This window comes from Pipistrellus hanaki (genome assembly GCF_964339955.1).
Source record: "Pipistrellus hanaki genome assembly, chromosome: 18".
Lineage (NCBI taxonomy): Eukaryota > Metazoa > Chordata > Mammalia > Chiroptera > Vespertilionidae > Pipistrellus > Pipistrellus hanaki.
In genome coordinates, this window is record NC_140520.1 from 70,361 (window position 1) to 86,146 (window position 15,786).

The 15,786-nt window shown below is 46.5% G+C and overlaps 1 protein-coding gene across 3 annotated transcripts; it reads right to left on the minus strand.

The window, feature by feature from the left end:
• Positions 1 to 1,686: 1,686 nt before the first annotated feature.
• ZKSCAN8 (zinc finger with KRAB and SCAN domains 8) lies at positions 1,687 to 13,736 on the minus strand. 3 transcript variants are annotated; one of them, XM_084865611.1, is made up of 6 exons: positions 13,576 to 13,733; positions 10,030 to 10,539; positions 9,311 to 9,452; positions 8,738 to 8,826; positions 8,347 to 8,470; positions 1,687 to 7,694 (listed from the first exon to the last, which is right to left on the minus strand). In XM_084865611.1, the coding sequence occupies exons 2-6, from the start codon at positions 10,444 to 10,446 to the stop codon at positions 6,733 to 6,735; spliced, it is 1,734 nt and encodes a 577-aa protein (XP_084721737.1). In that variant the 5' UTR covers positions 10,447 to 10,539; positions 13,576 to 13,733; the 3' UTR covers positions 1,687 to 6,732. The 3 variants fall into 3 exon arrangements, 2 of the variants coding, with proteins under 2 accessions (XP_084721737.1, XP_084721738.1); XM_084865612.1 differs by having other exon boundaries at positions 10,030 to 10,536; positions 13,576 to 13,732; XR_014793310.1 differs by lacking the exon at positions 8,738 to 8,826 and having other exon boundaries at positions 7,555 to 7,694; positions 13,576 to 13,736.
• Positions 13,737 to 15,786: the final 2,050 nt, after the last annotated feature.

Here is a 15,786-nt window from a genome sequence, read left to right on the forward strand (position 1 = left end):
CACTGCCTTGTGCCTGGCCACTCTAGGCCTGGTCGCCGCTGTTCCAACATTCTGTCCCTTTTTTCTCTTTTTTTTTTTTTCTTTTTTTTAAAAAAAAAACCAAACGCATTTATGTTGCAATGTTGGCTGGTGCGTTGAGTTCTGACTTAGTCTTTGATTTTTCAAGATCTTCTTTGTATTCTTTCTTAAGTAATTTTACTATCATTTGCTCTCACTTGATTTCTTCACATTGAGAACTTCTTTGGTTTCTTCCTCCTTGTCCTGGGAGCTCAGCAGGTTGGCCTGTGGCACCCCTTTGTTCTCCGCAGGCTCCTGTGCTGCTTCAGCCTGTTGCCGGGGTCGGCGCCGCCCAGGAAGCAGCCCCCGTCCTTGGCTCCATTGCCCGCGCTCAGCAGTCGAAGGCTCAGGGGCACCCCCCCACCTGGGGGCCCCGTCGCCCGGCTCCTTGCTGGCGCCCGGCTGGCCGGTGTCCGGCAGGGGCTCCTGCTCCTCGTCGCGTTCCTCCAGTCTGGAGCTTTCTTTCTCCCTCCCACTAGAGGAGTCCAGGATCAGAGTCAACAGACTGTCCTCTGCGCACAGTGTGCGCGACTCCGGGGGCTCGGCCTTTCGCCGCGCTCCCAGGACTCCACCTCACAGCTCCGTCTCCCCCTGCCCGAGCCTGGGTCCCCAGGGACTGGCCCAGACCTGGAGTTCGGGGCGGTCCGGACTGAGGCTCAGCGCCGCCGCCGGAGGCTTTGTTTCTTCCGGCTAGGGTAATCCAGCATCAGAGTCAACATTCAGTCCTCTGCGAGCCATGTGCGCGCGACTCCGGGGGCCCCGCATTTCGCCGTCCCCCGGGATTGTCTCCCCCTGCCGGAGCCTGGGTCCCCAGTGTCTGGCCCATAACTTGGGGCTCAGTGCTGCCGGTTCGGGGGTTCAGCCCAGGCTGGGGGTTCTATTTCCTTCCTGCTAGGGAACGCCAGGCAGCACCCAGCCCTCTCCTCCTCTCCGGCTGCGACCTCTCCGCGCGCGCGTGCGTGCGAGCGCGCCGCATGTCTCCGTACCTTAGGCTTTTTTTCAGCTCCTCTGATTTTCCTTCTGGTTTTCTCCCTCCTTCCTATTGTAGAGTTTTCAGTCAGTCGACTACCTGTAGCTCTGGGCAATGTCCACTCTACATTTTAGTTGTATTCCCTTGAAATTGTTGTGAGCTGCTGCGGCTAGGTGTATACCCGAGCAGCCATCTTGGATCCTCTCTCATCCATGTTTCTAACTCCCATTTTCTTCCTTTTTAAAATATATTTTATTGATTTTTTTTTTCAGAGAGGAAGAGAGATAGTTAGAAACATAGATCAGCTGCCTCTTACACACTCCCTACTGGGGATGTGCCTGCAACCAAGGTACTTGCACTTAACCAGAATCAAACCTGGGACCCTTCAGTCCGCAGGCCGACACTCTATCCACTGAGCCAAACCGGTTTTGGCACTATTTTTTTTTTTTCCTTAATAAAGAAGTCTGGCCAAATGAGGAGTTCATATTTCAACGTTTCACATATGCGCTCCTAAAATTGCAATTTTTGCCTTTACTCTTAGGTATAGGTAGTTAATGAGGAACTATGGAAATAGGTCTGTGACAAAGTACTAACAAGAGATATACATCCTTAAAAAAAGTGAAAATTTTCTATAGGTAATACCATAAATAATCCACACAATAATTGGACAAGCATTTATTAAATACCTACTGTGTGCTCAGCACCATATTAAGCAATAGGGGTGCAGAGATACAAATGTAAATTAATATTTCTGCCCTCAAGGAGCTTACAATTTAATTTTGGAAATAAATACAAATATGAAACTACAATACAGAGTGCTGGGAAATGATTCCAAATCTACACATTATTAGTAAGTGCTTGACCACAGTGTGAACTAAAAAGATCAGCGCTGAGGCAGAACAGAAAAGGGAGTCTTAGTGTAGGTGCAGTCAGTCAGGGAGGGCTCCCTCATAAGACATAAAGGAGACCAGACTTTGAATTCGGTGATGAACATGAGCTGGGGCCAAAGAGCAATCTAAGGAAAAGTAACAGCATGAGAAAGGCACAGAGGCAAGGTCAAGGGCCTGTAAGACAACAGTTAAGGTCACAGGAAATGTTACTGTGATGATGTAAGTGGAGATGTTGGAGAAGGAGGCTGCTACAGACAGAGCATGGAAGGCAGGTAACAGAGAACTTGGAACATCACTGCTTTGATAGGAATTATGTTCTGGGTTTTGTGGAGTGAAAATAAGACAATTAAAATGGAGTTTGAGAAAGATCATCTTGGATGCACACAAGATGAGAAACTTGAAGAGCAAGGACACTAGAAAGAAAGAATTGCAATCAACTGGGCCCCAGATAAATACAGATCTGAAAAAACTATGAGAAAATGTTGGAAGTTTTACATATTTTGTGCTGTAGATGAACTTACTACTGTCACCATAATTGTCCATCTCTAAACGTCCGGCCTCAGGAGAAAAGTTAGAATTGGAACAACTTAGCAATATTTTGGGCATGTAGAGTGGACTGGAACAAGACACCTCCACATTGTGGTAAGAAACAGCCATGGCCAGTTTAGATCAGTGGATAGAGTGTCAGCTCAGATTGAGGACTGCTGAGTTTGATTCCGGTCAAGGGCACCTGCTTTGGTTGCAGGCCCAATCCTTGAGGTTCATGTGGGAAGCAACCAATTGCTCTGTTTCTTTCACATTGATGTTTCTCTTTCTCTCTCCCTTTCATCCTGCCTGCCACTCTTTATAAAAATCAATGGAAAAATATCTTTGGGTGAGGATTAATAGAAAAAAAAAACATAAATGATAGTGAGTCTGATCAGGATAAAGAAATTAAGAAATGAAGCCTATATAAAAGGAAAATGGTGACTGGGAGACAAGGAGTGATGAATTCTATTTTCAAAGATCAAGTTGTGTAAGGCAACAGTGGGAAATATTAAGTTAATGACAATCAAAATGGATAAACTAGAGTGAGGACAGAAAAGCTAGTGAATATGCTCAGTGGAGAGGAGAAAATAGACCAATAGAGAAAAGCTAGAAATTGGAAAAAAGTGACCAAAAAGTGTCCCACAAGCTAAAGGAGAAGAGAATTCCTGAGATACAAGGTAAGTTCAAAGTATGCTGTGAAATACAGACCAAGGATAAGAACTAAAAAAGGTGTGATATCATCCAATGGTGATTGGAGGACAGTTCACTAGAGTGCTGAGTACAAAGTTCAGTTAAGGAGTTTTGAGAATAAATTACTGAGGAAAAGGATTGAACAATGGATGGCAGTTTCTAAAAACCATAAATGCTAGAAGGAAAACAGAGTGGTCTTTGGAAATGGAAGGTTTTACATATTTTATGCTGTGGATAAACTTACTACTGTCACTATAATTATCCATCTGTCTGGATGGTTGCATGGATATTTCATTTCCCTCAACATTTCTACTTTCTCTGGGGCAGTTTACAGGGAAGTGAATTTGGGTGTGCTTTATCCACCCAGTTACTCTTATAAACATTTTTACTTATGCACTTTAGTTTTCTAGTACTAAAATGCATCAGAAGTATCAATATTTAAAGGTAATGTAATTAAGCAAAATGGCATTTTCAACCAACCTTCCGGGAATTGTAATGGATTTGCCCTGTCCTGCACATTTCTGTCCCATTACTCCTGTATGAGGGACACACGATTCTTGATTCTCTTCTCAGGCCAGGCTAGAGTGCTCAATAGAGACCAATAGTCAGGAGCACAGACTCAAGAGCAAGGACGTATAGGTTCTAATCTCCGCTCTGTCACTTACCAGTTTTGTGACCTTGGTCAACCCATTTCCCTCTCTAAGCATGTCTTCTCATCTGTGAAATGGGGACTATATATCTATCAGAGTTAGAAATGCTTAACACAGGGTCTTACACAGTTAAGTGCTCCACAAACATCACTCAGTACTATCTGGAGCTTCAAAAGAAAGAGCAAAGCCCATGGCTCCACAGGGGAGTCAAGCACCACATTCTAGCACTGCCACCTTGCTCAAGAGAGGAAATCTCCCAGGTCTATGAAGAGGCGGCAGCAATCCGGAAGAACCATTTGTCACTCTAAGTCCATTTAAAACAAGGGCTGAAAAGCAGAGAAATTACTTCGCATTGTAATATAAACAGAACACGCAGGATAAGTGAACTTGGTGCATGTCATTGTCTTTTAATACTTGCCATTTTATGTGGGTGCTGAGTCATCCTAGATACTCTGTCAAGTCATTCTCTTTCTTTCTTTTTCTTTCTTTCTTTCTTTCTTTTTATAATATATTTTATTGACTTTTCACAGAGGAAGAGAGAGGGATAGAGTTAGAAACATTGATGAGAAAGAATCATCAATCAGTTGCTTTCCTGCACACCCCCTTCTGGGGATGTGCCTGCAACCAAGGTACATGCCCTTGACGAGAATTGAACCCTGGACCTTCCAGTCCGCAGGCAGATGCTCTATCCACTGAGCCAAACCAGTTTCGGCAAGTCACTCTTTTTCATTCATCGGTGTAACACTGATCTTTCTGGTCATATTTTCTTTTCTTTGAATTTCTTCTGGATGCTTACTATTCTGAGATTGAAATAATCTGGCTACACATGACTCTGAGTAAAGAGATGTTAGCTGGCACATCTGCAGTCATTACTTACTGGAATAGAAGACAATAGCACTCTAAGTTACAGGGAAGGGGAGTGCACATGCACACACAGAAACAGTCTCCCATTTCCATCTCATGGAACATTGGCTCACAGGTGGCATAGGACTCAAGCAGAATTAGTATCTTACAGAGCGTAAGGCACAATTGAAGAGCAATGACCTAGAGACTTCCATATTTATTAATTTCTAGCTTCTTGAAATTTTAAGTATAAGGGAATTATGAATAATAGTCCATGAAAGGGGGGGAAGGGAGGGAAGGAGAAAATTATTATGAATAACAGCATGAAGGACAACTGAAAGCACTGTCTGGAAAATTTACCAAGGAAACCAGGATGACAAATGATGGTGGGTAACAACAACTCAATGAAATAGGTGTAGGTAACCATGATGTTTGTGGTGAAGGTGGGCCAAAGGGCAGTGGAAGAAAGATATATTACAGGGAAGGAATTTATGATCTCAAAGATGGACCTCTGTGAAGGTTTTATGACTGATTTTAAAAAACATCAATCAATCAAAATATCACAATGAGCATTGTCCCTGTTCAGAATAGTCAGTGTGAAGTGATATAACTTGTCTTGGAGTTTTCAGCAGAACTTATAACTTATTCTGAGTAGAATTAATTAAATCAATTCCCATTATGAAAGATGACTTTGAAAGTAGCCAGAAGTTATTTGATTCAAAATTTGGTAAGTGGGTAATCAAAGTTAAAAAAAAAGGAGATGTGGCTCAAGATTAATAAAGAGTTTTCCCATGTGCTTTATCAAACAGGAATACCTGAAGGAATGCTTATTGCAGTGATGACACTACTAAAACAGTTACAACCACACAACTGAAAGCCTGTGTGGGTGTGTAAACTCTGATGTTGCTTTAAAGTAGCCTCCAAGATGAAAGGTTGTCCTGGTGACGATTAGTTTACCGTGGTCTTTGCTGGATTAAAGATGGAGTGTGCACCCAAATTAAGAAAATCGAGCAACAGTGAAGTGAGGTACTTGAGAGATCACCACTGTAACATATAAGCTAATGGCAAGAGGCATGTGAGGTACTGCCACCTGAGGAAGGGGGTCCAGGGTGGTAACAAGGGTGACCAACCATCTCTCAGGAACCATTGAGAGTAGCACTGAGATGGGCAAGGGGATGAGTGCACATTCTGTGTAAAGATTTGTATGCCTTCCTCAAGCCCACAGGCTCCCATGTGACACCATAACTAGAATGGTGTAAAGCACCCGTCTGTACCACAGCGTGCGTAGGGAGGTGGGAAGGATGACCAGATGTCACCACAAGGGGCAACCATCCAAGCTCAAGAGCAGGTGGACTGTCTGCACTCACCTTCCTTTGCACAGCCCACAACCATCACTAAGGCATCACTTCCTTGGCTGACTCAGGGTCTGGGGCTGGGGATGGAGGACACTTGTGGTGTTTAGTGAATCAATGGAGTCGGTGAAAGTGACATGAACAAAATGCTGGAGTGCTGTTAAAAACACAGCATTCTGAGTGTGAATGAGAATATGCACTTCACTGATTACCAGGAACATTAGAAGAAAATGCACACCTAAGCTTGAATACCTGTCTGTAAAATTCTCCCTAGAACTAGAATCTTAGAAAGATAAATATACACTAAGTCTCAAAGAGGCTGCTTTGAACTCTAAAGCAAGCTTCCTTGGTTGAAGAGCACACACATGCCCCTCCAGGAGACTAACTGGGGAGGGGGCCAGAGAGTGAGAGCAAGCAGGAGCCAGGAGCAAACTGACTTAAATCTACAACTACTAAGACAGAAGACAAAGTTTGGTGTTAGGTTCCTCAAGCCACCAGCAACTCACTCTTTAAGCTTCTAAGGAGTATGCTGGGCCACCCAGACACCTCCAGGACAGTCAAGCTAACCCACCTGCATTGAGGCACTGGGCCCAAAGTACTCAAGAGCTATTCTAACTGCCCCTGTTATAGATGCTGACCCTGCATCAGGTCAAGATAACAAACTTTCTGCCTTTTTACTGCACTGAAGGACCTCGCACAGCATGTGGTTCCTTTACTGTTGAATAATGCCCAAACTATGATTCAAATTTCCCCTAAACTCCTATAGACTCAGATTTTTCTCCAGTGTGGATTCTCTGATGTCGAATGAGACTGGACCTCTGAATAAAGGCTTTCCCACACTCATTACATTGATAGGGCTTCTCCCCTGTATGAATTCTCAGATGCTGAATGAGGCCAGTGTTTCCATTGAAAGCTTTTCCACATTCTTTGCATTTATAGGGTCTTTCTCCAGTGTGGATTCTCTGATGCTCAATAAGGCCTGACTTTTGACTGAAGGCCCTCCCACACTCATTGCATTTGTAGGGTTTTTCCCCAGTGTGGCTTCTCTGATGGCCAATAAGATGTGAGCTCCGCCTGAAGGTTTTCCCACACTCATCACACTCATAAGGTTTCTCCCCAGTGTGGATTCTCTGATGTCCAATGAGGTGTGAGCTATGACTAAAGGCTTTCCCACACTCATTACATTCATAGGGTCTCTCCCCACTGTGGATTCTCTGGTGCAGAATGAGGCCCGCACTCTGACTGAACGCCTTTCCACACTGATTGCACTGATACGGCTTCTCCCCAGTGTGGATTCTCTGGTGAAGGATCAAGCCTGTGTTTTGACTGAAGGCTTTGCCACACTCCTTACAGTGATAGCGTTTTACTTTGTTGTGGATATCCTGATGGGAAAGAAGGGCTGACCTGTAACTGAAGGCTTTCCCACACACATTACACTGATAAGGTTTCTCCCCAGTGTGGATTCTCCAGTGACGAACAAGGCCTGAGCTCTGAGCAAAGCTCTTTCCACATTCATCACATTTATGTCGTCTCTCCTGGGTGGGTTTCCCCCGCTGCCTCTCTAATCTGCCCAGAAGGTCTTGGGCTTCTCCACACCCAAGACCCCCGATAAGATCCCCGTTGCATTTGGCTGCTGTCTCTCCATGTAGTTGTGCTCCGGTAGATATTACCTGTTTTGAAGCTAATTCCTTGTTCTCATTCCTGGTTTCACCACCTGAAACAAATTTGTAATAAGTCGTCAAGCAAATGTTACTTCCTATTCTTTGTTAGGAGAAAGGAATCAAAGATAGGAGGAAAGGAAAATAAATATGGAACAGCTACACCAATTGCAAAGCTTACATTTTTCTCCAAGATGCCTTCATAGGAGCAAGTCAAACCCGAGTACCACTGGCTAACAGGGGAAGAAGTGCCGTGAAAAAGAGAAGGTATTGGAAAGGGGACTAAAGCAGGGAAGGGATCAGCTGAGAAGTGGAAATCAGGAAGTGGGAAGGAATATGGAACAATTAGAAGATCTAATGAGTGGGACAGAAATAGAAAAAAATTCCCAAACAGTCATAAAAAGGAAGGAGCATAAGAGGCTCAGGTGAGAGAAATCTATGTAAATATCCTATGGGAACTGGGACCAGAGGAAATGAGTGAACTCAGACAGCACTAAAAGTGTAAGCTAAATCAGTCCTGGATTTGAGTTCTGGTTCAATTTTAGACCTCAAGAAGATCAATATTGTATTTTTATGCTGAATCCTGAATTTACACTCAACTATGTCTTTCAGATAGCTCAAAATGTAAGTATACTTAAAAAACAAGCAAACAGACAAATGGCCAAACAAAAATCCTTAACTATGATTAATAACTGGAGTGCAACTCACCCAGGGAGAACATGCTTCTGTTACTCTCTGGCCTGTCATCTCTCTTCAGATCCTTCTGTGATGGATCAAGAAGCCACTCCTCTCGAATCAGGGATACAGCCATGTCTTCAATCTTCTCCAGAGTCTGAAACAAAAGAAACTCCCATTTGAGGACTGGATTGTTCCACAGCTCAAACCCAGGGTGCCACCGACCCACCAGGGTTACACATGGTCAAGAGCTGGGGATGTACTGATCAGCTGGGAAGAGGAAAACGTAACAAGTCAAATACCAATCTGTCTCTATCCCAAAGGATTTGGGCAAGTTCCAGGGTGAGCTCTGCTGCAGGCAGTCCACAGGCCACGCTCGTGACCAAGGGCAGCGACGGGGCTTCAGTGAACGGAGCAGACTCACCTGGAGCCCTGCAGTTAGAAGTGACGCAGCCACCTGGTTTCCAGGACTTCCTTTCTGGGAAGGGGTGGGACTGTGAGAAGCAGACAGAACTGAGGAGGAGAGAGAAGCTGTGAATAAGGCAGCCTTGTGTTGTGCTTGCAGGAGTCAGTAGTAACTCATTCTAAAACTATCTGTATTTCAGCCGAAATGCATGCCACAGATATCACTGTGAAATGGTGATAGCTTGCCTCTGGCTCCACACCTATGGTTGTCCATGAAACATCCACTTTGATGTCCCTCTCAGCCTGACGTTGCACATAAAACATACAAATTGCATGGCTTCCTAATAGGAACTGATGCATAATTTCTCCTCTGACCGAAGCTACATTCTGTCCTTGTGCCAGTCACAAGATCCCTTTAGTCCCAGTCTCTTGACAACCTCTATTTACTGTGATACAGCCTTGGGATTGACAGTCTGTGTGCGAAGCTTACATAAACACACCACAACTAAGAATGGTCTGTAAAGAGTGGTTCCCAGGAGCGAAGCGGGGTTCCTTCCTCCACCCTCCTCGTCAGTGAAACCTGGCTCCTCACCTCTGTCCCAGGGCCCGTGGAGCTCGGGAGCCATGTGCCCGGTTGCCGGAGGCTGAAGTGGAGCATCTGGAGGCTCTGGTGCGGGTTCCGAGTGCACTACCTCCTCCCAGAGGATCCTGTGACCATGTGCATGAGCCGGGACCTGGACACAACGAGCAGCTGCGTTACGAGGAACCCCTCTGAGAAGCGAGGTGAAGAGGGCCCAAAGCACATTTTCAGGATGCATGCTCAGCAAGGAAGCAGCAGACCTCACTGATTTCCTCTAGCAGCAAGGAGCACACACACGTTGATTTGCACAGAAACCGAAGGAAAACTTGATGCCCTCCCCGTGTCCAACATATACTGTGCACTCCCAAGGCCAGGGAAGAATGACTATCAGGAGCAAAGCAGAGCTATTCTGATGAGGAATTAAGAAACCTGAGCTCTGGTCTCAGATCTACCTTTAATGTTTGGGTGTCCCTGACAAAGTAACTTAAGCTCTCTATGCACCTTGCAAATAGGAGCAATAGCACAGCATAATAAGGAGAAAAATGGATTTATACTTTAAAAAATAATTCTGTAAATATAAGACAGGTCACACTGTGACTGCTCTTGTCCTCCAACAGCAGGAACGCATGCCTAGCATTGGCCTAGCATTGATGTTCTCACTGCAGTGCAAACGCCCCTCCGCCCAATCGCCAGGATGCCCACGCACAGCACACACGCTGCCTGCCACTTACTGGCCGTCCTAGGATGTCAATCTGCCTCTCCAGATCCTCCAATAAGGTCACCACCTCCTCCCCACTCTCCAGCTGATGTTCCTTCACCAGGGCCTGCAGCTCCATGGGCAGGATGCTCAGGAACTGCTCCAGGACCAGCAGCTCCAGGATCTGCTCCTTGCTGTTCAAATCTGGCCTCAGCCACTGATGGCAAAGTGCCCGGAGTTGGATCAGAGCTTCCCGGGGTCCTTGTGTCTCCTGGTAGCACAGCTTCCTGAATCGCAAGCGGAACAGCTCTTGGCCAGGAGGGTTGTGTTCATGTGGGCTGGATTCCTGGTCCCAGCCATGATCTTCCTCAACCTTGACAATTACAAGGTCCTCTTCAGGAGCCTGGTCGGATGGAGATGGGGCTAAAGACTTTCTTGATTTTTCAGCCATGTAGGGCTGGGAAAGATGAGGAGACTTGCGTCCACCACCGTCTTTATTTTCTTAAAAGAAGGACCTTCTGAGGGCCTCTTCTTTAAAGGACTTCTTTACAAATAGAAAATGCTAGTGTTAGGGGAAGTCAAAGGTCACACTAAGACATCTTAACAAGCTCCCTACAATGCCATGCACGTCACAGCTCAAATGTTTGAGTGACCCTCTATACTCTTGCAGAAGGATTGTCTTACCTCGATAGCCTTCTGTCATACCCACCCATCTAGGGAATAACCCCTTCTTTCTGTTTTCTCTCATTGGGGATGTGGAACATGAGTAAACAAAGTCAGGAAACCAGATAGACTGCATCTAATAGAAGTTCTGGCCCTCAGAGTGGCTGACAAATTTTTTCAGCATTTGCACATCAGCTTCACTGTTTCTACACACTTCAACTCTCAACCTGTCCCTCACTCTCAACAGATGAGAGTAATTCTACTTATATAAAAGCCTAAGCGACCATTACGACCCAATGACCAGAATGACTGACTAGTCGCTATGACACACACTGATCACCAGGGGCCAGACACTCAACACAGGAGCTGCCCCCTGGTGGTCAGTGTGCTCCCACAATGGGAGTGCCGCTCGGCCAGAAGCCACTCAGGCAGAAGCTGCTCATCCACAAGCCAGGCTCACGGAGCAGGCGCAGCAGGGCTGGGGTGAGTGGGAGCGGTGGAAGGCATCCAGCATGGCCAAAGAGTCCACCAGGGACCTCCAAGCCGGCAAGGTGCAACCCTGGCTGCAGAAGGGACACTTGCAAATATTTTTTTAGGAAGCTGCAAGGAGGACAAAATTTCCCACGTGACTTCAAAGCAGCTCAAGAAACATGAAAACTCCTCAGGCACTTGGGTGTGGGCTCCCAATTTCCTTTCAATGTGTACAAAAATCTGTGCACTAGTTTCCAGATAATTTAGCTCAAGGTACTGACAAGGACTATCCTTCTGCTGACATTCATTACCCTTCCTGGGCACCAACCTTCACTCCGATCTCAGGGCTAACTTCTAGTGTGGACCCTTTTCCAACCTTTGTCTCTTTAGAACACTGGTCCTGCATCTCCTAGGAACCTGGATGCCCCGTCACCACCTGCAATCCCAAAGTCAGGTCCCCAACACTACTGACCTACCAGAATGTTTTATAAATAAAGTCATACAGCAGAAAGTCTCTGGAGGCTGGCATCTTTCGGTCAACATAATACATCTAAGATCATCAATGTTGTTGCATGTTATCAGTAGTTTATTCTAATATACTAGAGGCCCAGTGCATGAGATTCGTGTGTGTGTGTGTGTGGGGGGGGGGGGGGGGGAAGGGGTCCCCTAGGCCCAGCATGCACCCTTTCCAATCTGGGATCCCTTGGGGGATATCCCACTGCCTCTCGCAATCTGGGACCACTGGCTCCTAATTGCTTACCTGCCTGCCTGCCTGATGGCCCCTAACTGCTCTCCTACAGGCCTGATTGCTGCTAACTGCTCCCCTGCTGGCCTGATCACCCATAACCACCTATGCCCTACCCTGCACTCAGGACACAGGCTTTCCTCCCTCTGGCCAGCCGCTGGCACCCAGGACCTGTGCTGGCTTCACCTGGGCCTGCTGCAGCCACAAAGAACCATGGGCAGGCGGCTTTGCCTGGGAAGCAGCCATAGGTGCACAGGACCATGGGGCAGGTAGCTTGTTCCTCTCCTGGGCCACAGCCACAGGCATTGGCACCCGTGACTGTGGGGCAGGCAGCTTGTCCCTCCCCCAGGCTGCAGCCTGGCTGGTCCCCATTCCTCTCTCCCCAGTGTTGATTGTCTGAACTGTTTTGGTGTGAGTGTGAGGGTGTGATGACCATGTGCATATTAGCTCTTTTTTATACAGGATATTTATTTCCTTAAGAGCTAAGACATCTCAGTGTATGCACATCTGTATTTATTAAGCTGGTAGCACCTTGTGGGTAGAGACTGCTTCTTAAATCTCCTTTTAACAATACTCAGTCACTTTATTGATTTAGAAGTTAGAAGAGTCTGCCGAAACCGGTTTGGCTCAGTGGTAGAGCGTCGGTCTGCGGACTGAAAGGTCCCGGGTTCGATTCCGGTCAAGGGCATGTACGTTGGTTGCGGGCACATCCCCGATGGGGGGTGTGCAGGAGGCAGCTGGTCAATGTTTCTCTCTCATCAATGTTTCTAGCTCTCTATCTCTCTCCCTTCCTCTCTGTAAAAAATCAATAAAATATATTTAAAAAAAAAAAAAAAAAGAAGAAGAAGAAGTTAGAAGAGTCCATCTGTAAGGCTTCTGCTTTAAACTCTATAACCCTGAGAACCCCTGAAGGAACAGCTCAGTTTGTGAGAGCATTAATTTTTCAATAGGTGAGGAAGAAACATTTTCTTTTTTCAGACTAGTTAAGTATAATTTGAGATGTTTGGGAACTGATAAACAAAACAGAACAAGAGGAGCTTTTCCAGGTTTACAAGACTAAAAAGGTGGGAGAAGCAAACACCGGCCACTCTGTGTCTCTCAGACCAGAGGCTGAACGCTTTGGCGTCCAGACTTCACCCGTAGCCACACCGGAAGCTCACGGTGTGTTTGCCACAAACATGCATATTAACCGGCTGTTTGGAGGCGGTGGCGGCAGTGGCTCAGGAGACACCCGAGTGGAAAAGGGACACCTGCTTCCGGGTAAATCCGGAAAGGCGAGCTCTGCACCGCCGGCGGTGCCGGAAGTTCCTTTCTGTGCAATTACACAGACACCACCCCCATTTCCTGAATTCCCCACGAAGAGCTGAATGACACAGCAGCAAAAATAGGTTTCTTCCTTAGATCACCGGGGCTTCCCATAGAAAAATATGTCTCTTTAAAAAATGAAAAAAGGGAGACTTTTACTGTGAGGAAGGCAGCCTTGCTGCACAAAGTAACTCTCTCGGCGGGAACAGCTGTTTGTCTTATTTTAGGACTAACCCGTGAGCGACAAAGAAACGAGCCTCGCAAAGGCCACGCAGAAGTCCGGGGGCGCTGCCCGGCCGGGATCCCTGATCCCCGCGGTTCGGCCCCGCGGAGGCCTCGGGCGGCCCCGCAGCGGGCGGGCCACGGAGCGCCTTCAGGCGGGCGGACAGCACTTACCGAGCTCCAGCACGGACCACGCGGGGCAAGGAGACCGCGGGCGGCGGGCGGACCGGGGAGAACCGGCAGAAAAGGGACGAGAGCAGCACCCACCAGGCCCTCCGGCCCAACTTCCGCACCAGCTGGGGGACTCCAGCCGTCAGCGCGCTCCTCTCACGGACACTTCCGGCCTCTCTGGGAAGCCGGGAGGACTGAGCGCTCTATGGTCGACGCCAGAACAATTCCGGTCTCTCTGGGAAGTCGGGAGGACTGAATGCTCTATGGTCGGCGCCCCGGCTCCTCAGCGCCTGCGCCTAGCAGGGTCTCCGCTGAGGAGCATGGAGGGAAGGTGCCCCGGGCGGGCGCTATGGCCGGTCTGGATGGTTCCGGTTACAGGCCCCTGGAGTTGGGTCTTCTCTCCAAATACACACCCAGTCTTAGAGAAATTCCTGTTCATCATCGCTCATAATTTTAAAAATCCGAAACATGCCCTTTATGTTGCCATTCTTCACAAGGAATCAGCCCTGGCTGGGCTGCTCAGTGGGTAGCGCGGACTGAGGGTAGGGTTGGACTCAGTTGGGAGCATGTGCCTGGGCCCCTGCGGGCGGCAATCAATTAATGCGGTTCTCACAGGGATGTTTCTGACTTTTGGGTGACAATTAATAAAGAAAAACAAGGGCTCAATGGAAAGAACCTCCGGCCGCCGACTCAGGGTCCCCGTTCTGTCCAGGTCGAGGGCACGTCCCCTCGATTGCAGGCTGGATCCTAAGGGAAGGCAGCCAGTGAGTGTGTCTTTCTCACATGGATGTCTCTCTCCCCAAAATCAATGGAAGTACCCTCAGGGGAGGACTGAGGAACAAACATCACAATTCACTGAATATAAATTTTTTTAGGATCTTTAGCCCATCTTCCACCCCTTTCTCTCTCCACGAACTGCACTCGCTTACAACACCTGCGTCTGCAGCTCCCCCGTGCTAACCAGGACAAACTTGCACTCACTTATCCCTTATCCCTTATATCCCTTATACCGGTCTTATCTGTTTTCCTATCCACCATCAAATCTGTTTTCCTAACCACCATCAAATCTGTTTTCCTAACCACCTTCAATTCTGTGCCCCTCCAACCTTCACCTTCTTTGCCCTTTCTGACCCTGCAGATGGTACAGCCAATGTTTCTGCTCAGTGCTCACTCCTAACCGAGAAGTAATCTGTCCAAACACTAGTTTTCATTTGTTCTAACATATAATCACAACTAAACAAATACTGCAAGTGGAGAAGTGTCAGTACCTCTAAACTCTTTCAAAACACTCATATTTGCCCTTTATTTCATAGCTACTGACTCACAGCTGGAAGTAACTAGCAGCAAACTAGAACTCTGCTCTCAGGTGTTTTTGTTTTGTTTTTTACGTTAAAAATATTTTACAACACAAAGTTGTAGTTCAGAAGCAAAATAGCACACCTGATTTGTGCATTTTACTAATGATAATGAGGGTTTTTTTTAATGTGCACATTTAATAAAATATTTTTATTTTATTTTTTTGGAGAAGAGGGGGAGAGAGGGGAAGACATTGATGTAGGAAATTTCTCTTGGCTGCCTCCTGCACGCACTCTGACTAGGAATGGAACCCACAACCTGGGCATATGTCCTGACAGAAATCAAACTGGTGACCTTCTGGTACACAGGACAATGCTCAACCAATTGAACCAAACCAGCCAAAGCTAATAAAAATAAATTTCAAAAAGTAAAATAGTACTTTCACACTGCACTCCTCCCAAGATGACCACTTTAACTGCTTCCCTTAAACTCAGCTTCATGTTTATTTGCAAATAACATGGCAACACTGCCATTTCTTGATTTCCTATGTACAGATAATATATATTACCTGTTAACTTCCTTCTATGGAAAATAAGCACTTAACTCTTCTAACCACTGCTGGAATTAGCCACATCCGGGTTCAGCATTGTACCAGAGTTGTATCAGAGTTGCAGGGTCCAACAACAACAGCCACACTCTTTTTGTTAGTTCATATATTTTATTAATTTTACAGAGGAAGAGAAAGGGAAATACCCTCAGATGAGGATTACAAGCCCTTGACCAGAATTGAATGCAGGACTGTTCAGTCCTTGGGCCAACGCTAAATCCACTGTGCCAAACCAGTTAGGGACAGCCACACTCTTTTTATGTAGAAGTGATAGTAACCTAAGCTTTTAATTTAAATTATCTTATATAATA